The sequence below is a fragment of the Apostichopus japonicus genome, chromosome 19 (genome assembly GCF_037975245.1).
Source record: "Apostichopus japonicus isolate 1M-3 chromosome 19, ASM3797524v1, whole genome shotgun sequence".
NCBI lineage: Eukaryota > Metazoa > Echinodermata > Holothuroidea > Aspidochirotida > Stichopodidae > Apostichopus > Apostichopus japonicus.
This window is the reverse complement of record NC_092579.1, coordinates 19,170,561-19,191,907: the sequence shown is the minus strand read 5'-3', so window position 1 is coordinate 19,191,907 and position 21,347 is coordinate 19,170,561. Positions and strand designations below refer to the sequence as shown.

Below are 21,347 nucleotides of genomic sequence, written 5' to 3'. Positions count from 1 at the left end.
CTCAAGAAGCATTTTACTGCCACTCTCAAAGTAGGCTGACTCACGTTAGGGCCATTAACCAGTGGCAAAACCGGCGAAGGCAAGGAGGGGGATGGGTGACAAGGACCAAGAAAGTTACCACCCATTTACTCATTGACCAAGCCAGCAGTATGATGGCATAACCACTAGTTATTGATATAAAATATGCAGGCAGTAAACAGTACATGGTCCATTGTACCCATTAGCTCCCATGGCTTTTTTCATCTAGCTATCCAAATGGGCGTCTGCTTTAATGATATGTCCTTTAGTAAGGCTCATCAAAATAGTAATGAGACATCCAGTCCCGTAATGTACCAACGAATCACCAAACTGGACCCTTCAATCAGAAGTTGGGCCCACTGTAGAATTACATAGTAAATTTAATTGATAGTACTTAACTACTTGATGTTTTAATGAAATTAAATAAAATGATAATGATAAAATGATAATGGTCACACATGCTCAAATTTCAAGAAACTCAAGTTAGGGCAATATATCAGTGGCAAAACAGTCAAAGTCCAGGGGGGATCATTGACAAGTAGGCCTACTGAGAAAAGAACTACTCATTCCCTCAAGCCAGCAGTAAGATGGCTTAACCACTAGTATTGATATAAAACATGCATGCATTAAACTGAACAGGCACATTGTATACTCATTAGCTTCAATGGCTTTTTTCATCTAGATATCCAGATGGGCCTCTTCTTTTATGATCTGCCCTTTAATGAGGCCTATCAAAATAGGAATGAGGCATCCAGTCCATGGTAATGTACCAACGAATCACCAAAATGAACCCTTCAAGCAGAAGTCGGGGCCCATTATAAAACTATAGATTTAATATTTCCATACTAAGGACTTTATTTTTTAATGAAATTAAATCAGATGATTTCGTACAATTCCTTATGTCTTAAATATAGTTCAGTGCCCTAATACCCAGAAATCCTGTCCAAAGAGAGAGAGACCAACAGAGAATTGCTGTATGTCCTGATGTCTAGAGGTGCCATATACAAGAATTTTACTCATTTTGGCAAACGAATTTTATTGTTATAGCACCGGCAAGCATTCGATCTTTGTAGCTACATACACAACAACAGACTTACCGGCCAAATTACAATGCGCCAAAATTTTTGGACATTCGGAAATTCATTGGGTATCATAATTTCTTATGTCCTAACTGGGCCACCGTAATTTGTTCACTTTTTCGCATGTATGTTGTTTATACGCCACCATAATATTTTGGTATGTTTTGGCCGCAAGCTCAGTACAGCAAGCAAGAAAGTACACGTGAATTGTGATTGTGAATAGCTAGCTGAGATTGTAAAATACTTTTGATATAACGGAATGCAAATGGTGTGTCGCGTTTGTCTCCAAAAGATCAAGTCGTTTGGCATTGATTTTCTTGGTTCGATGAAAAACTTTTCATAACATTCAACTGAAAACGAATTTCGTGTAACTGCTGCCGCTATAGGCCTAACGTTACAGTAGCCTTACTAAGTACATGTGATAGATTTTAAATCAATTAGTACATGAAAACAACATATTAATGTGCTTGCAAATAATGAGAGAAGAAGATATTTTGACAGACACAACCATCTGCAGTAATCTACTTTTAAAAAAAAAGAAGAAGAGAGAAAATGTATGTTAAATGTTCTTTTTCATTAATTCAGTGAAACTGTGTTCCAAATATCCAGATTCTAAGGGATGTATTCTGTTGTGTATTCTTAAGAACACTCTTGAACCATGTTGTAAGTCATCCTCACTCTTTGTCTCTTCAGAAATCCGCTGCAATGAATGAAATTTTCAACGAAGACTTTCAGAGATCGCTAGAGCTGCTTCCTCAAGTATTTGAACTGTCGCTGGACAAGCAGGCCTGTGCAATCAGAGATGACACCTGTGTGGAGAAACTCATGTCTTGGTTTGAAAAATCTCTCAAAGATAGAGGTATTTTAATGCAGATCCCTATTATGTTTAAAATAACATGGTAATTGTTCTGATGTGACACTAAAGATTTCTAAATTGCTGTTTAGTAGAGCAAAAGATTCATTGAAAAGTTCTTGTGAGATGCTAGGATTTTGTCACTGTTTTTGGAAATATCAAAAGCAACTGAAATGAACTTGAACAAAGTGAAGCTTCTCTTAATTTCCATGAATGATAATGTTTTGTCCAGCTTGCTATGTATAAGCTCTCTTATAATAATGAAAGAAATATTGAAGCATTCGTTATACTATGATGTCATTTATTATCTAATTTAATTGTACAAAAGTTAGATTGGTCAGATATATTATGAAGGCCGTGGCTATTCTTACGACTAGTCGTAACAATTATTTATAAACTATTCTTACAACAAAGGCGAATTCAAGCGCAGTAAAGTAAATAAAGCAACTGCGCATGTAGTAGGGGTAACCCTAACCCTAAACATAACCCTAAACCTCAATCCTAACCCTAACTCTAACCCTAACCGGGAATTATTGTTACTCAACGTCGGAAAAATAGTACTACTGGTCATAAAAATAGCAACTGCGCATGCGTAGTCGGAAATTATTCTTACGACTAGTCGTAATAATAGCCACTTTGTATTATGAAATTTGAATCTAGTTTCATGTTCTTCCTCTACTCATCTACAGACAAGCTCTGTCAGATCCTGAAGTCTCAAACATGGCAGATATTGCAAGGGTTTTCAGTTATCGAAGAAGGCTGCCACCCATCTGGTATCTGCATATCACTTAAACTGCTCTCCTGCTTAGCAAAGAGCTTCAATAAATTCATAAAAGCTGGCGATTTTTTGGATGTGGCCAAGAAGGATTTAGATTGGAAGCCATTTTGGATGTCTACCTCCTTGCCGGAAGATGAAACCAGAGCTCGTCAGTCATGGACCAACAAGTTAAGCGAGAAACCGACGCATGATGATGAAAGACAATTTTGCGGCAAGAAATCTAGCGATGAAATTTTGAAAGACCTACTAGATTTTGGCACTTACCTTCTAGTAAACATGCACATTCTACTGGGTGACGTTGATGCAGGTGTGAAGTACCTGTGGAGTTTGACTGCGATTGAATTGCTAGATATGCCAAAATGGATTCCCGTACTTGAGAAAGGAGGTTTGATCTCATACTTTTCTTTGAGAAGAAATTATGGTGCTTGCTGGGTAGTCTAAGAAATATTCCACAGCTTTAGAAATTCCATCTCAATATTTTATTCCTATCTGTAGATGTAGTTATGTGAGGCTTTTTGTCTGGTTGTCCCTCAGACTCATTCTGAACGGTTTTGATTGTCTCGGACGACGGTTAAGAATTTACCCTGTAATGCAAAGTTGAACCTTTTTGGAACTGCACATTTATTAAAGGGGAAATTGTTTTAGAGCAGATTTGATTATCACTTGCAAAATGTTTGTCATTGCCCTGACCTGTTCCAAGATTAGTATTAATCACCTGCAAACTACGGTAAAGTTTCCAAAATTTGCAACGGTTTTGTTACCATTTGAATTGAGAGTTGATTATTGCCCAGCAAACTAGGAACATTGCTATGATATTTTAGCTTGGAAAGGTGCTGAAAATTCACCAACGTCACTAGAAATGTTTGTTTTACTGATAGCTGATATGTACAGTATTTTGTTCTATTTCTCTCTTGTTTGCATTTTCAACATTGATGTATCAGTTTTAATATTTGATGGAAATACCAATATTTTCAGTCATTATGCTCTGTGTATGCATTTGAAACAGTTTTGCAAAGTTTTATTACTTTTGAATTTTTTTTTTAAATGTTCTGTGTATCATTTACTTTTCTTTCTTGTTTTTTTGACAGGTATGCTTCTAAAAGCTTGTGAGTTTCTTGAAGACGAGAGCATGTTTGTCGTGAAGACAGCAGAGAAGTTTCTATCGAAGGTAATCCTCATGACCGTTATCAAGACATTTTTGGAACGAAATCCAATCCATGCAAATGATCGTCTTTCGGTGGAGATCGATGAGTCGTCGGACAAATCTTGTGACCTCGATGAACAAGGAGTGAAAAAATGTGAAGCCAGTTCTTCCTCAGCAGCTTACAATGATACACAGAGAGGACTAAAAAGAAAACTAGATGAGAGAAATGAAGGCAGACCGTCTAAACTACGTTTGCAAACAGGCAAAGATCAAGACTCAGAAAGGGAAATAGATTCACTTCTGGATCGATGGGGTGAGACAGTCTTAAATGTCATATCCATAGATACACTCTGTATTCGTGGTGAAGAGTTGGAGGACAATCGCGATCTTGTGGATGTCGATCTGAAGGTCATCGGAGTCCTTACCTGTCTTCTGAGAATGTCCCCAGTCACTGCGACCATATGGTTTGAGAAAAAGAATATCACTAAGATATGTTGCTCACTCTTGAAAAGGAGATCCTTATCTGTACCTGAAGCAAAGGCCATCACAGAACTTATCCACTTGCAGTTGAACAACTTGGCAAGATTGTAAGTTTCTTTTCCGAATTCTTGTTCTTTTATACAGAGATTTGGCTGATTTGTTATGTTCATATTCACTTTTGAAAATAAGTATAACATACTGTAACATACTTTTGTTGAGGTGTTAAATATGCTGCAGCTCTATTGCTGTCGGACAAATGAACAATGTTTTGTTGTGTTCACATTTTAATAATTTACCTGGCAGGAGATGTATTACAAATAATACTAGCTAGCTAGGTTTAAATCAGGTGTCTGGTGAATTGCTGAACGAAAATGTGTTATCAAACCGTGTTTGAAAATGGGCTTTGCAGGATGTATCATGCCACTGAAATCTTTTACTATTTGAGAGTAAAAAGATTGATTGTATAATGGGAATGTTAAACATTAATGCTTTTAATTCTGTTACTTCTGAACAGACCAAATATACTTACAGACGAGTGCTATATTCTCATCAAGTCAGTTGATGGAGTCGTTCGGACACTCATTAAAGATCGTTCCAACTGGAGGAATGCTTTTCAGATGATGACACCTCTTCTAGGTTTATGTACAAGAGTGCATAGGAACGAGTAAGTCTGCTTTTTGAAAAGGAAATGTAGGAGTTAATTCTGAAGCACTTACAGTACTGTCTATATCAATAAGAAACACACTGTGGAATATGGTCCATTACAGTAACAAGTACATTTTTCCTGACTTTTTGCACAACTTGGCAATTAATGATATTCTTTCGTACACCCCTTTTGGGCCAGCTGTGGATGAAGATATTAATTTAGTTATCTGAATTACGACTATAGCTCTTTCACCACTGGAGTCCCACCTCACACCTCAAGGGGTCGGGGGGGGGGGGTAGGTGGTGCGTGCAGCTCAGGTTCACAAACACTGCTGCAGTAAATGAAACTGCAGAAATAATTTTTTCCAGGCCTCTGTCTAACAACCTAAATGTTAATATTTTATTCTATCAGTCCTTATTTGTCCAGATAATCAAAGTTTAATCTACTGCATTCATGTTGATATACTCATAACTTTGAGGATTTTTGCTCTCACCAACAATAGTTGCAAGATAAATTATAGTAAGATGTTAATTTGTTATGGCCATTGCATTTTTCTGATGTTTTTTCTATTTTTTCTTATAAGGTGCTCTTCTAGAGATGTAAAGCAACTTGCTGTCTCTCTCACTAGAGACATGGTTTTGTCTTTGAAACTCCCTTCAGATGACTCAGACGTTGATGGGTTTATTTTTGGAGGAAGAACCAAACAGGATTTGCATTCTGTGAAACGTTGTGCTATGAATTTCATTGAAGAAATAATCCAAGAGGTTGGTTGCTGTGGAGATATGGAGCATACACGCCCATTAATGTATTAAACCTGCTACTTACAATGACATTTGTTTTCTTTTTTTTAATGTGAGGCTATATTAAGATCAGGTAACAATTATTACTCATTATTCCATTTGTTCTTGTGATAGATGTGACATTTGTAATCATTCTTGTTACTCTATATAATTATCAGTGTTTGAATATTTATGTATTCTGACAGTAATTTTCATTGGCAACAACACAGTTTTTTGTTTACTTGGAAAATTCAGCAGGATAAAAAGGAAGATAATAACTTGGGAAGGTGTAAAGTGATATCACCTCCTAATGTACCTATGACAGCATGTATGGTTTATACTTTATATGTATTCTGCATTATAAAACATTTATCTATTAATCTTTGTGTTGATATATTGTGCTATAAATCTAGGTACAATAATCCAGTACTATACAAGTGTATTGATGTATAGCAGAATCCGACACAGGGACTATAGTATATATCGATAAGAGGAAAAATTCTTTGAAATTGATTCACAAAATTTGAGTACTAAAGTATGCCCTGGAGATGGATAACAGTCATGTTAGAATGTAGCCTGCAGTAGAAATGATGATATTGTAATGTGGGATATAAAGTATATATTCATACCTGGATGTGGCTATTCAGTGTACAATCTATTCTTGTCTTTGACAGAACTCATGGTGTCTCGTTGAAGAACTGACATCGGAAGCACTCACTGCCATTCAGTTCGTTCTTGGATGGATACCGTCACAAAACTGTTCCAAGTCTCTGGTCGACAGGTTGTCAGTACAGACTTTGAATACTCTTGATGCTTTGCTAAAGAAAAGTGGGTATTATTTCTTCATTTGCATCTTTGCAATTGATCACACACACATATTTAACAGGGTTATCATATGTAGTTCCTTAATAAGAAATTGCTGTAATAAAAGTGTCATAATTTTGTAACGGCTGTGGTAAACTACGGACTGATACTGCAATCAATAACACAGGTGGGCAACGTGCTATGCCAAGGTGGAATGTGGGCTCATTGCAAAACAAATTTAGGGCTTACAAGAAGGTTTTCAAAAACCCTATTAATGTGGCTCACGGACCCGCATAATATCGGAGCAATGTTTGTATTCAACAATAAATCATAAACTGAAAGCAATTAATTTCACAGAGAGACTGAAAGGGAGCAGTATGATATTTTGGGGTTTTCTATAAATATAGGGCCTATGGTCTACTTGTGCTAGGGTATTTCAATATAATAGGTTGACATAATGCACATAAAGAACATTCTGATCTATTCCCAATCATTTATAATGTAACATTTTCGTTCATATAAATGTATCGCATTGCGTCCTGCAGATTGGGTACAAAAATTTTGACTGACACTCTTTATGTCCATCCCTGATCTACAATGTAATAATCAAAATAATTTATGGTTGGTCTGTTACTCATTAGCTCCAGAAGGTGCCAAGAATCACTTACATCCCATAATGCACCAGGGACTGGAATTAATTACTTCATCTGACTGTAGCAATATGGTACGTTCATTTAAATAATTTAAAGTATTCTTTAAGTAGTCTATTTGTTCTGCTAAGCTGTCAGTGACGACACTATGTGGGAGGGGGGGGATAATGAGGAGGCATGTATGCCCCAGATTTTCCCCTTTCCCGCCTAGTAGCCCCCTAACCAGATCTGGTACTTATCCAAAATATATAGAGCAACCTAATCGTTTGCATTAAAAGCAGCTTCCAATGCCTACTAAAGTCTACCGCTCAAACATGTATCATTGGCTCAAAGCCGCCAGTGCTCAGTTTGTCAAACGTCGAAAAAATTAATCGTGCTGGCCATATAATTGCAATATTTTAGGAAGGTTAGATATGTGAAGAATTGTCAACTGATAGCACCATTTTGCAGCTAAGTTATTTTACTGTTTACTTGTATAAACCCCCTCCCCTTAGACCCCTCCCAATATCAGTGTTATATTGTTTGCCATTACCCTTCTCCCCTACTTGCCCTCCCCCTCCTCCCACACAGATTGCCAGGGCTGGTGCAGCCACTGTAAATTATATTTATATATCTAATTAATTCTTTACATGGTTATTACCATCATATCAAAGTCTTTTTTTTAAGGGGATAATCTAAATTTGTGAGTAAAAATTTCTAAACTGAGGAAATAAAAAAGCTTTAGATCTTTATCCTACATTGCATTATTTTCTTATATTAACCTAGGTATTGAACAAAGGCCTTCAGGTTCTGAAAACGTTTGTATTGTTGTATGAAAGAGGAGATGCAATCAAGGACCCTCTGATGGAGAAGGCTAAAGATGTCTTGGAGAAGCAACTGATGAGTTTACACTGGGAAGCCAGAGACTCGGCTGTTAAATTCATTGGCACGTTGACAGAGAATCAGAACGGTACAGACAAAATTTTGCAGATGAGAAAACTGCAATTTCCGTGATTTGTTGGTGGTCCTGTTATTTTCGTAGTCATCGTCCATGTAAAATATCCACCAAGTAACCTAGAAAGACCAAAACTGATTGACTAGAATAAAAATTTCTCTTATGAAATTTTGAAAATTTTCAAAGTGCCCGCATTGATACAGACCGCACCATATTGAGTTGCAAGCTTTTATTACAAAGCCTGATAAATATTAGAGTGCTAAGGCAAGCAAAGGTCTAACAGTTGCCATGGTAACATTTACTGTTCCTGAGTTTATTTCACAATTATAAACATCATATTTCTATAAATCGGAGGCCATCACATACCCACAAGGTGGACGGTCAAGTGTGATAACATACAATCAAATAAAGATACCTATATCAGGTGTGAAACCACCATTTCTCATGTGGGAGGTGGGTGGGGGGGGGGGGGGTGCTAAGGTGTTATGTCATTCATGGGGACTGTGCTTCCTTTGATTTTATTCAGGTGAGTGGGGGGGGGGGCAAAACTAAGCAACCTGCGTTGATGTTTCATATAAGGAATGGGAGAGCTACACATTCTTAAATCTGTACGTATATGTGTACACTTTGATCTGATCTACAATCCATAAGTTTTAACGTTGTCTAATATGCAAACTGAAGGTATTTCTACAAACTTTGAAACTTTGTTCGTGACTAGACTAGCAGACTGTGCTACTTGTCATAAGTTGTCATTTGTCCATGGTTGTCCTCCATTTTGATGTAATGTCACTGGCCACCCTATCTGCAGTCCAAAGACCCCAAAGTGAATATGATTTTTTTGTATACAATTTGCAATGTTAATTATATCCCTTTAGATTCAGTCAATTCCTGGTTGCTGAAGACGAAACTTCATCATTATATCTGGGATAAGTTGGAGGATGAAGAGAGTTATGTGCGAGAGGCAGCACTCAACGCCCTGAGCACCTTAATGAGTAACCAGACATGTCTGAATGATCTCATGGAAAATAAAAATCTCGAAAAGGTAAGAAAAAAAATGGGGAATAAATTAGTGCTCACATGTTGTGTGCTATTAGTCCAGCTTGTATTTTTATAATACAAATAACAATACAAATAATAATTACAAATATGTCAACCATAAATGGTGTTGAATGTCATTCAAGGCTACTTTGTTGTTCATGTGAAATTAGAAGAATTATCTTTTGGTTGAGTTGAAGAAATGTTCACACCAAGTTAACCTTAACATTTCGGTCTGAAATTTAAATTCCATGGGTAAAATTTTTCAAAGCAGAATATCTCAAAACCTGGAATAGCTATAGCTTTCACTGAAGTTTTTCTTGGACTATGACATACAAAGACTAGAATTCTGCCTGTCATTATTCTTAAACATTTCATGTAAATTGCATTCTTCTCTGTAACATTGTTCTTATTAGTCTTAATGCTTCCTTATCTTCACATTTCAATAAGTCCTATACTTCTCTTTTACATCATCAATGCAGATCGACATTGCTAGAAAGGTCACCCTGGTGATAATGACCGATTCCGGTGGATTCGCTAGACGCGCGGCCATGAGTCTGTATTGCACATGGATTAAGAAGGAAGGCTGGATCAGATTCAGTGTACTGTCACATCAAGAATCGGATAAAGATTGGAGGGTTACCTTAGGTAATTTCATCTTTACCAAAATAACTATTAGGTTTTGGCATGTGAAAACTCACCTTCCCACATGTGTATCATTTTTTACATAGTTACCCAAACCTCTCATAAAGTGGGGAAAATGTTTCCTTTAGCAAGAAAGACTGTTTTACCTTGATTGATTTGACTTTTTTTATTATGTTTGACATCTAATCATGTATCAGTTACCATGAGTGAGGTCATTTGTGTAGTACCACAGGGACGGTTCCAGGATTTTATAAACCAGGGGGTGAGGCACTGGGGTTGTTGAAGCTGACTGCTCATGCACAGGGTCTGAGAGCACCCCCACCCCCCCCCCCACCCCACACATTTCTACATGCAAAGTTGTGCTAGTAGCTACTTTTAACTTTTTGTGTGAGGTTGAAAATGGATAGTTCACCACCCTCTCCCACCCCCCTCCCTTACCTTACCGTATATGCTGTGAATAATAAAATTGATGCTACTTTCAGTGCATTTGAAGTACAAAACAAAAGAAGTATTCTCCAGTGAGTGTAGTGATACTAGCTGGCCAAGCTGTAACTGATTTTGGATAGTATTCTAAGCTTTCCTGCTAAAAAAAGAAGACAAATGTGTATTCAATTATTACCTTGTTGCTGGCACTATGATTGCAAACTATGAATTTAGGAAATTTTCCACTTAAATCTGCCTCCATGTAGATAGACCTGTATATCCATGTGCACCATCTAATGATATTAATTTCCATTGCCCTTTTACAGTTGACCAGTGTTCAACAATTGCAGAAGTGGTTTTCTTAGCTGTTGTCACGGCAACAAGAGATTTTGACTGGGAAGTGAAATTATCAGCATTGGAATTCTGGGGAGAGTTTTATACGGCTATCGTTCCTGGATTACAGTTAACTTCGGGCTTGACAACAAAGACTGACTGTGGAAAGGGTGAAACTATTCCTGTGGAGCATATTCGAGAGTCAGTCCACATTGTGGATGGGAACCAATCCACTTCGGTTACACCAAATAATGGGCCTCTGAAGGATTCATCTAATACCCCAGAGTATGCAGCAGTATTTGAAATGGAGACTGGCCTTGGTGATGGAAACTACCCTTGCAAACTTGATTCAAAAGTAGACCAAGTACTTTGTTGTCATGGCGAGAGTAAGGACAATGTCGTCCTGGAGAAGTTGAGTTGGATAAAGATGTTACATAATCATACTTTCTTCAATCTTCTACTTGAGAAGCTTTCAGATGAGGACACAACAGTCTGCGAAAGGGCTTGTGAGATTCTGAGCGATATAAGAAGACACCTCGAAGAACTCTGTGAATACATCTCAAAAGGAGATTCTGTTAAGGACAGTGCCATTCCCTCCAGTGAGGTTGAAAAGTTAAGGAAAGAGTTGAAAAACCTGGAGGGGTATGGAATTGAGGAAACCTACAGGGGATGTCTGGAGGCATCATCCGAGAAAATGGCTCCATTGCTACAAGAAATCCTCTATGCTACTGACAAGGTGTCAAATGCCAATCAGGACATTGATTGCTATTGACATGTCAAGATGTTTTGTCAAGAGAAGGTGAATAGCCTGAAGGCCGAAGGGGTTAAAAATTTGAGAATATCTCCTGAGGATGCTGCTGCATTCAACAAAGATGTATTTTTTTGAGTTATCATGTTTACAAAGTTTGCCGACTTTGACCCCTGTTCACCCCAAAAGACCGTTGAACTTCACAGACAACGAAAGGGGTTCTTGTACTCAATAAGACAGATCCACATACAGAGTAGGAAGTTAATCCACCATGAGCTTTTTGAGTTACGGTGTTTACAAGCAAGGACCACACACACAATCCCATGGATTCCTTCTGCCTCCGGCAAGGAATCAAAACTCTTGCCAGTATTCTGGGTACTAAGAAAATAACAAATGAAATGAAGTATGGTATTTATATACATTATTTATTTTGTCAACTATCAAGGTTTGCAGTTTGCCCTGTATGGTCCTCTTGCAGACTAACAGTGCAATATCCCTCTATCGTTACACAATGTATTGAGATGATTCGATGGGAAATTGATAAGAAATTATTTCAAAGTACGACCTCTGAACTCTGATTGAAATTTCAAGAAAAAGAAGGAAAACCAAGATTATTACCCATATCCCTTGGTAATTATAACATCTAAGGTTTAATCATCTCAGAATTGTCTGTGAGTTGTTTGGAAGTCTCAGCTACAGGATTTCTTCATGCAAAAAGTATAGAGTCAACATCTATGTTTTACTTTAAATTAACTTTAGAAAAACCTTTAAAACACTCCGTGAGACACAATTTATTGTATGGAAATGATTCTTAATATATTAATACAATCAGCAGTGAATAAAATAGCTGAGACATCCATCATCCTTTGTTGCTTGTAACATACTTTTTAATGAAAAGATTACAAAAACCGTGTGTATTTTTGTTTCTTACGGAACATTTTTTTTCTAAAGAGAAACTTATCTTAATAACATGTCAAATTTGAGGCCTACAGTTGGATCAATTTGACTCGAGCCAGATTTTACTGATACAAAAACAAGGCAATAAAAAAAGCTGAGGACCATCGCTAATCAAAATAATTTTTCATGCATTGCTTAACAACTTTTATTTTCAATAGTAACGTTAAATGATTAATAATATATAAAAACTTGTAAAGAATAATATTGTTTAAGAAACAAATTCTTCTTTAATAGTCACATTTTTACTGTACGAATACAAACAGTACATGGAAGAAGGCAGTTCAGAAGAAGAACTGACTAACAATCTAAGTGAGAAAGTACTTAATTAAAGAGACTTGATTCAATCTGTACGATATTTACAGGAGATCCCATCACATAAGCTACTCAATTCATATAAACCTCTTTTGTTTTGTTGTTTTGCAAATTCAAAAACAGATGGAAAAATGTTTAATCTACACTACCATGCAATGCATGTCAAAGTTTATTCAGCTAGGATTATATTTTGGGTACATTATGTTTGTTAGGCTACCAACTGATCATCACTCATGCTTCTACTGGTTTGTGTCAGATATTTCTACTGCAGAATCTGGTCGTTGGTATCATCCAAGCTGAACAGTTCACAGACACAGCTAGTGTATTGCATTCTCCAAAACCATCTCCAGAAACTGAAATAAGAAAAAATAGTATTCTAACAAACACACCTTTACATGTAAGGTTAACTGAAAATTTGTCAAAATCCCAAACATTACCAGATACTAGTAAAGAGCACTTCTTTTAAGTGAAGATGGATACAATAATTATAAAAATCAGAAGGTTCTGGACTTCAGAGAGACTCTGTAGTATCAGTGAATGGTCACAATGAACAACTTACAGTAAAATACTGAAAATAAAAAATGTTTTTTCCCTAACTCGAGATGTGATTTATGGTTTGTAACCTATTTTGACTAGCTAAACCTTCAGTTCTTCCACTGTGAAGTCACCTTAGCAAAGGTTCTTCAAAACTTTATGTTCCTGTTATCATCACCTTGTTGATTTGTCCTTGAAATGTGATACACTTGGAATTGATCTTTGTATTTCAATGTTCTCTGTATTTAGAAGATTCATCAATATGCAATTTTTTTGCTGAGAGAATTTCCACTGAGAAAAACTGAGTTCAATATTACAATGAATCTCCAAATTTTTGAATTTTTCATATCTTTGCCAATACAAATACGGATAGGAGGAAGTGGTTTGACCTTTTAAAAATAGAAGAAGAAAGTCATTTCCTACACGTACCTGTTCATAGTGGATATTGATTGTACCAGTCCTGTTTGTGTCTTTGTTTTTGAAGGCTTCACTGAGACCCTTCAACATGACGCACACCTGGATGAAGTCGTCAAAGTTGATTGTGTTGCGATTGTCTCGGTCAAACTTCCTCACGATCATGACACAGAACTGTGGTGATCTAAAAGAAAAAACATTGAAGTGATTTACGATAAAATCAACATTTGAAAAAAAAAAAACATTGAAGTGATGTACAAAAAAAATCAACATTTGAAAAAAAAACATTGAACTGATGTACAAAAAAAATCAACATTTGAAAAAAAAACATTGAATTGATGTACAAAAAAAAAATCAAAATTTGAGGAAAAAAAACATTGAAGTGATGTACAAAAAAAAAATCAATATTTGAGACAAAAAAAACATTGAAGTGATATACAAAAAATTAAATTGATTTGTTATCCTTATGAAACCGACATTTTCCATGGCAACGTAATACTTATGCACAGGTTTACACGGTTCACATGGTCATTGCTTAACAAAGCATTCTTCAGGGAAAACAATATAAATCCACTTTGACTTACTCCATAATTTGTTCAATAAGACCACCTTTGAGATGAAGTGAACAATACCAATTTTATTTGATTTTTATGTTACAATTTTATAGGAAAAGGGAAGAAAACTGCTAGCCTATGGAAATCAAACTCTGCAGGGCTGCTGTGAACGTGGAGAGTAGAATCCTTGTCTAGTTTTTGAAAAGTTTCTTTAAAATCGAATATTTCACAGTTGAATCAAGTTTGCCTTTGATGGTTTTGACAATAAAAAGAACATCTAAAGTGAAGAATGTAGGAATGTCGAACTGTGGCATTTGTTGATTTAATGGAATATACTTTTAATGTCCTCGTCAGTGTCCTTTGATGAAAATAATAGCAAATGTGACTGATATACTTACAAGACATAACCAAACGTTCTGAAAGCATTACCGAGCTCGTTGGCATCGATGTTACCGGATCTGTCCGCATCGAACCTGACGAAAAAAGAAAATCATTCAAGGTCAAGCGACAGGAAACTGATTTCTTTTAAACTTGCTTACGTTTTTATGACAGTATTTATGATAACTTCTGCTGTCTGGTCCTCACTTCACTGGGGTACTTCATCCCTGACCAGAATGTAACATACCTAATATGCTAAAATGGTCTTTTGGGGAAGGAAACAAACGTTGTCTGCTACAAACATATCTTTCTTTTCTTAATCTATCTAGCCTATTTGCGCCTACCTTAGGCCTAGGCTAACTTCGGCTGTGCTAACTTGCCAGTCCGTTACTTTATCAAGAATTCTTTCTTCTTCGTCGGTCCGAACCCTTAATTATAAAACAACTGGATTGATGTAGTATGCGCTCTTTGCCAGCTTCCATGTCTATCAATTCCCACACATGCAACCTCATATAAAATAAGTGGAAAAGAACTTTCAACAAATACAAGGAAACCAGACAGAAATTAAGCAAGCAAAGCCCGGTTGTTTATATTTTCCTATTTACACATACTTTTCACAACAAAGTAAAAATATACACTTCTGTTACTTGAAACTACTCTTTTCTAATCATGGTCTGTGTGCTAATCTAAGATATCAGGAGTGTAAGAACTCTATTAACCACCATTATAACAGATGAAGTAGTCCAGTGGTTAAAAACAAGAGAAAACTTACTGTTGGAAACAGCGGTTCCAGTCTTGTATGTATTTCCATAAAGCTGCAAATTCGTGGAAATTGATAGTTCCATCTCTGAAAGGCAAATAACAAAAAAATCACATTCTAATATCCACAAAATTTTATTTGTTTTAGCTTTTATAGGTAAGTCTCCAAAAAAACATAGTATTCACAGTAAAAGCAACAACAGATCAGAAACAAGAATCTATAAACACATTTTGAATTTTTGTTTTTATTAACAGTATTTCTTGTTTTTAGCAACTTCATTATGTTCGTTCATAGAAAAGCAGAAACAATAAGGAATGCAGGATCTTTTGAACTCTGCCATAAGGTCTTCGATAGAATAATGGTCTTCATTCAAATTCAGTGTAATATTCTACCAATTCTCATGTTTGAGGTGTTCATTATACTTTTACTAAATACCAGTTTTAATGTGAGTACCTTCTACCACCCACCAGTTGTGTGTACAGGCTACAGCAGGGTTTCCCTAACTTTATCCCCCCACGAACCCCCTGTGGATGTCAGAGTTGTCCACGAACCCCCAACTTTTCGAGACACGATCTTAGTCATTATTATACTATAATACGTATAACAGTGCTTTGTAAAAGATCAAGTTCATAGTGGAATATTGTAGAGTTTGTTGGTAGGTACGACTTTTGTACATTAATAAATTATATGATATATCAGACTTTTTAGTTCAACAAAGAATACTCTAGTTTGTACTTTCCGAAACGTCTCACGAACCCCCTGGGATGAACTCATGCACCCCCTTGGGGTTCATGCACCCCAGTTAGGGAACCCCTGGGCTACAGGTTTTGACCCAACATGTACTATGAATATGTAAGGATGCATTAAACAATAGCTAACTAGATTATAGTTTATTATACAACAAATTTATACTTTCATTTGGCAAAGAACAAAGAAGTTTATGGCTAGAATTGTAGCCAAGTGTATGGCTAGAATCGTAGCCATAAACTTCTTCGCTCTTCTCCCATTGTCTATAATTTCTACGTCAGTTTAATATCCATTATTCACAATTTTATTGATCATAAATTATTTAGAATCAATACGTACAGATAGTCTGGTGCACGTACAGTTATCTTTCCACTGTACTAAACCATGATTTAAGTATATCATAAGAAAGAAGATCACTTACATACTGTACATGCAATATTGAGTAGTACTGTATAATAGACAGTAAGCATACAAACAGCACACTATATACAAAGAAAAGGCACAGCAAGAAAAAAACAGCAGGAAATGATAGACAAGTATATTACATGCATACTCTCTACACAGAAACAAATTCACAAGAATGGTTTGCAAGTGAAATGAAGAATCTAAAGAAAGACAAGTTTCATACTAAAAGGAAATTAAAATGACTGAGAGAGAGAGTAAGGATTCAGTCGTCAACGAGTAGAATGTCTTCCGGTAAAGTCTTCAAAGTCGTCAAGTCAAGTAGTCATATCAGTTTGGTTACAAATCAAATCACTTGGTCTCAAGTCAAGTCACCTGGTCATATTTCGGGTGACTAGGTAACAAGTCATGTTTTAGTAGCGAATCATTTGGTTGCATTCAATATCAAGTCACAAGTCAGTCTCTATTCCTTTGAACTCTAGTTTTACACAGAGAGGGTCATCCCGTACCGTGAAACCACAAAATAATTTACAAAAGTCCGATCATCACAAGGATGCGGTAAAAGTGTGGGTTTAACTGATACAATTTTACTAAGTATCAGAGTACTTAAATAGAAGTATGACAACTTAGGACTCCTCCTGAAGAACAACATGTTACCAATGAACACAACACCAAGCCTTGTCGTCCGTTTGGGTATTAAGTCAAAGACTGAATCTCTAGTTGCATGTCATGCACAGTATACAATTAGAAATTATACAATTTGCATTCAAAATTTTGGACATATGGAAAGCAAAATTAGTTATGAATTAGTAATTAATTCTCATCCATCAGTTATCCCTTATTCTGTATCAAGTGCTATATTCGAAACTTTCCCAATAGCCCTACAGGTTTGCAGCCATTCTCTTTCAAAAAAAAGTCGTTTAGGATAATTTGAAAACAAAATGCCTTAAGAGACTTTACCATCAACATATTCGGCTACCTCCCTAGCCATTTTACACTGTGTCCTCCTCAAGGTTTGCTATGGAATTGTGTATATCCCTTGAATGTATTACTTGAAATCACAGGCTAACACTATATAACAGCACAGGGAATATACCACTGACTATTCTCATCTGGGGACTGAACGATTTTTTTCTTTGAATATTCTTAACATCTAATTGTAAAATTTTGACAGATTGTGAAATGAAATAAATCAAATAATCCCCACCTATCTTTATCAAACATTCCGATCATTAGTCGGCAAGATTCTTCATTAAATGTTGTCCAATTACCGTTGACCAGAGCTTGCCTCAACTCTAGGGCCGTTATAGAGTTACTGTGATCTACATCGACTGCCTGGTAAAACAAGAAGATTCATTATGCTCAAAATCATCTGGCTGAATGGTACTCAATATTGGTTTACATTAACCTTTATATTATGTCTACATATTTGGTAATAATTATCTAAGATATTTTTATTAATCTTTTATTTGATTATTCGAAGTATGCTTCAAGGTGATTATTTAACTTAAATTCAAGGAGGATGGGCAGGAAAAGTGTTGGTCACATTGGTTGGATTGCATGAGCCTCTTTGCAACATACTAAAGTTACTCTGTAGATTATGTGAACATTTGTGGAAAATTTACATTTACATGCAATGAGTGGGGTACAAAAGATACTGCCTTGTTGAGGAAAGGATTTCAATGAGTGGAATGCATGCACTGGAGTCCTAGAAAATGAATTTCAAGATCATAGCCACTTGCTAGAAAATTGCCAGTGTTTGAAACACCAACTGGATAAAATCCAATTCTCACACATCAGTTACTGTACGAGGCTTTTTTACTGACAGGCAGCAAAATTCACTGGCCTTTAGCCAATAAATAGCCCTAAATTTCCAAATTTGTACTACTGTAACTGTACACAAAAGGTATTTACCCAGTCAAATTTGGGCAGTAGTGGATCTATATCAAGCCAAACATTCCTCTGAATCAAACACTATATCATTGTACTATACTTACTAGAACTAATACCCATGTTATATCCATGGTATCTTTTTTCTCTTTTTTTGAATTTACAGTATTTAGTCTGGCTTACATTTCTTCAAGGATAAACACAGTTCATGATAAATTTGTGATACACGAAACCAGTCCTTTTTTTTTCGTTTTTTCAAAAGGCCCAATTGAAAACTTTTGTTTGAAGGAAAAAGGGAAATTTATAGGGAAGTCCATGTATGTTAGTCAAAGCCACATATAGCTGAACCTCAGAAAGTTTATGTTGTCAACCACTATCTATAGAGTAACAGATGATTGTGAAGAAACCACAATATTTATTTAGGTGTGTCAGTTTCCTCACATTTCTGTTGAAACACAAAACTTGCACACACATTCAGTCAAGTCAACGGTGATGTCATCTTCTTGTACGTCAAACTGCTGTTTCAGCAAAGTCGAAAGGAACAATCATGTTTTTGCATGCGAGCACTGCACAGCACAGCAAACCACAATAAATTACTCTTTGCTTCCCAACCTCTTTTGGTCGAACGTTCTGATCATGGTTTCGCAGGTCTCTCGTTTGAAAGTCGACCAATTTGAATTCAAGAGGGCTTGCTGTAACTCTTCTGCCTTGATTGAACCATTTCTTGATACATTCACTGCCTGTAATTTTGTGTAAAACTCAATGGGTGAAGTCTCCTTCATAGTGAATGAATGATGAGCAACATTTCCCTCCTCTCCTTGCCCTTACTCTTACACCCCCCCCCCTCCCTCATCCCCCTTCCAAACTCAGAAAAGTACAAAGAAGTTGGAACCTTGTGCTATTTCAGCAGTGTTGTAACTGGTAATAACTTGAGTATAAAAACAGTAATTTGACTTGAACAAGTTTTTTTTGGGGGGGGGTGAGGGGGGCTGAGGGGGGTGCTGCAGAATACGCTTCACAATAACAATAACTAGAATACGCTTCACAGTAATACCATTACTTGATGTAAATTACTGAAAGTGTCTCAAATCAATGTTAAATTGAAGCAGCTCGTTACAAAACTTACAACTCTGTTTTCAAATGCCTCCAATCATGCAATTGCACTTTAACAGTCATCGCTACAGCTGTCAAGTTTGGTGCGCTAAAAATTTGCTAGATGATTTCAAATTAATTAGCTTGAAGTTATCATCATCCAAATTTGTAATTTAATCTACCATAACTATGGAATTTGTACATACTTCAAAGATTAATTACCTGAAACCAAGCCCATAGGTTTGGATCTGCTCCTGGAGGGGCTCCAGTACCATAGCCAGGTGCCCCATAGCCTGTAGGTGGGTGGCCTGGATAACCTCCTGCCTGTGCTCCTCCATACCCAGTGGGTGCACCTCCATATCCAGTGGGTGCACCACTATACCCACCAGGAGGAGTTTGTTGATATCCACCGGGAGGGGTTTGTTGATACCCACCAGGAGGGGTTTGTTGGTATCCACCTGGAGGGGTTTGTTGATAACCACGAGGAGGGGTTTGCTGATAAGGGTTATACGGCGGTGCAGTCTGTGTTGGTGGTGCGGAAGGGTTGCTACCTTGTGGTTGATTCTGTGAAAGTGAAATAAGCATCTGCTAAGTAATTCATGATGGAAATGACACCAATTTCAATTAGTTAGATTATCCTACATTTTAAAATTAAAGTAGTCTGGATGGCAATGTTGTCACATAGGAAAATCCTCAACAAAACAATGACCATGCCAAACACAATTGTTCATAATATAGGGTGAATAACAATGAATACAAGCATTTCACTAAACATAAGTAAACAGATCATTACACAGCAAGGAGTTTTGTATTATTCTTTTGGTCAGGTGATAATCAATAAAGCTGTAAATATTCACAATTATTGCAAAAATATCGCAAAGATTATTAGTGCATTCTTCCTTCCATTGACAGTGTTGTTGGATGAAATATACACATTACATTGGTAGTACTAATAAGTACATGTTACTACCATCCCAAATTAACCACTTAAGTGCAGTAGCATCATGCTTTATAGTACAGCTACAAACTGCTAACAGTATATCAACTATGCACCTGTTAGTGTTTTTAACACCAATCCAATGTAGTCTACGCTAACTTACTTCAGCCTTCATTCAGTTAGACATGACAGTTAGGCCATAGTGCTAGGAATAGGAAGTAGGAGTAAGACAAATTAGGGGCATAACACTACAGTAGTAGTAATGTTAGAGTTACAAAGCCACTATCGGGGTAATAGCGCTAGTCTTTGGTCTATATTAGCAACATTTTACTGATGATTGATAGGAAACCCACGATCTGTTCAAAGCTCCGTAAAAAGTCTGTTCAACCGTTTGCATGGTAAAACACTGGAACTTAGCCAAGTGTGAACATTGTCAGTAGCAATGTAATTTCGTGTAACCGGTACTGACGTTTTAATGCTAGTAAGGTGAACTGATCACATAGACGGAACTAGACCTATAGATCTAACGTAGTAATTTAGTGAAAATAACAAAGAAAAAACTTGCATATTGTGTGTTGTAAGCAGGATTGAAGGCTGGCGGTTGCTGTCCTTGCCATGCCATGGTTAAAAATGTACATAAGGCCTATATGTTGTAAGACTTCGTACGACTAGCTTGTAAGCAGTCTTCGGTGTGGTGTTCAGGAAGAATGTAGTGAATACATATATGGCAGTTACAATATGTTAGTTGGTTCCTTTCTGCTGTAGGTCAACGAGGTAAATGAATCATTCATTTACCTCGTTGCTGTAGGTAGTATACGCCCATTAAAAGCCATTTTGACTTACACATTAAATCACAAAAGTAATGTGATCTCTAAGTCTATATAGAAATTCTCACTAGCTAAACGCCACCCATTACTGGATAGCTGACAAGTTGGCCTATCATGGCACCACTAATATTCCGTATCATGACCGCGCAGATTTTTTCTATCAGAGCCTGAAGTTTTCGTCACTTGTAAACACA

The 21,347-nt window shown here is 36.6% G+C and overlaps 2 protein-coding genes across 8 annotated transcripts; one reads left to right on the top strand and one right to left on the bottom strand.

Annotated features, from left to right (window-relative positions):
* Positions 1-1,232: 1,232 nt before the first annotated feature.
* On the top strand, positions 1,233-12,924 carry LOC139959848 (uncharacterized). Of its 5 annotated transcripts, none has more exons than XM_071957730.1 (12): positions 1,233-1,365; positions 1,791-1,956; positions 2,640-3,113; positions 3,817-4,459; positions 4,867-5,016; positions 5,582-5,762; positions 6,452-6,605; positions 7,223-7,305; positions 7,997-8,180; positions 9,041-9,207; positions 9,683-9,848; positions 10,595-12,924. In XM_071957730.1, the coding sequence occupies exons 1-12, from the start codon at positions 1,357-1,359 to the stop codon at positions 11,371-11,373; spliced, it is 3,156 nt and encodes a 1,051-aa protein (XP_071813831.1). In that variant the 5' UTR covers positions 1,233-1,356; the 3' UTR covers positions 11,374-12,924. The 5 variants fall into 5 exon arrangements, with proteins under 5 accessions (XP_071813831.1, XP_071813832.1, XP_071813833.1 ...); XM_071957731.1 differs by having other exon boundaries at positions 1,251-1,417; XM_071957732.1 differs by having other exon boundaries at positions 1,312-1,332.
* LOC139959856 (sorcin-like) lies at positions 11,756-21,061 on the bottom strand. Of its 3 annotated transcripts, none has more exons than XM_071957756.1 (7): positions 20,892-21,061; positions 19,612-19,953; positions 18,910-19,037; positions 15,271-15,345; positions 14,519-14,593; positions 13,582-13,750; positions 11,756-12,971 (listed from the first exon to the last, which is right to left on the bottom strand). In XM_071957756.1, the coding sequence occupies exons 1-7, from the start codon at positions 20,946-20,948 to the stop codon at positions 12,936-12,938; spliced, it is 882 nt and encodes a 293-aa protein (XP_071813857.1). In that variant the 5' UTR covers positions 20,949-21,061; the 3' UTR covers positions 11,756-12,935. The 3 variants fall into 3 exon arrangements, with proteins under 3 accessions (XP_071813857.1, XP_071813856.1, XP_071813858.1); XM_071957755.1 differs by lacking the exon at positions 18,910-19,037 and adding an exon at positions 17,615-17,742 and having other exon boundaries at positions 20,892-21,056; XM_071957757.1 differs by lacking the exons at positions 18,910-19,037; positions 20,892-21,061 and adding exons at positions 17,615-17,742; positions 20,490-20,516.
* Positions 21,062-21,347: the final 286 nt, after the last annotated feature.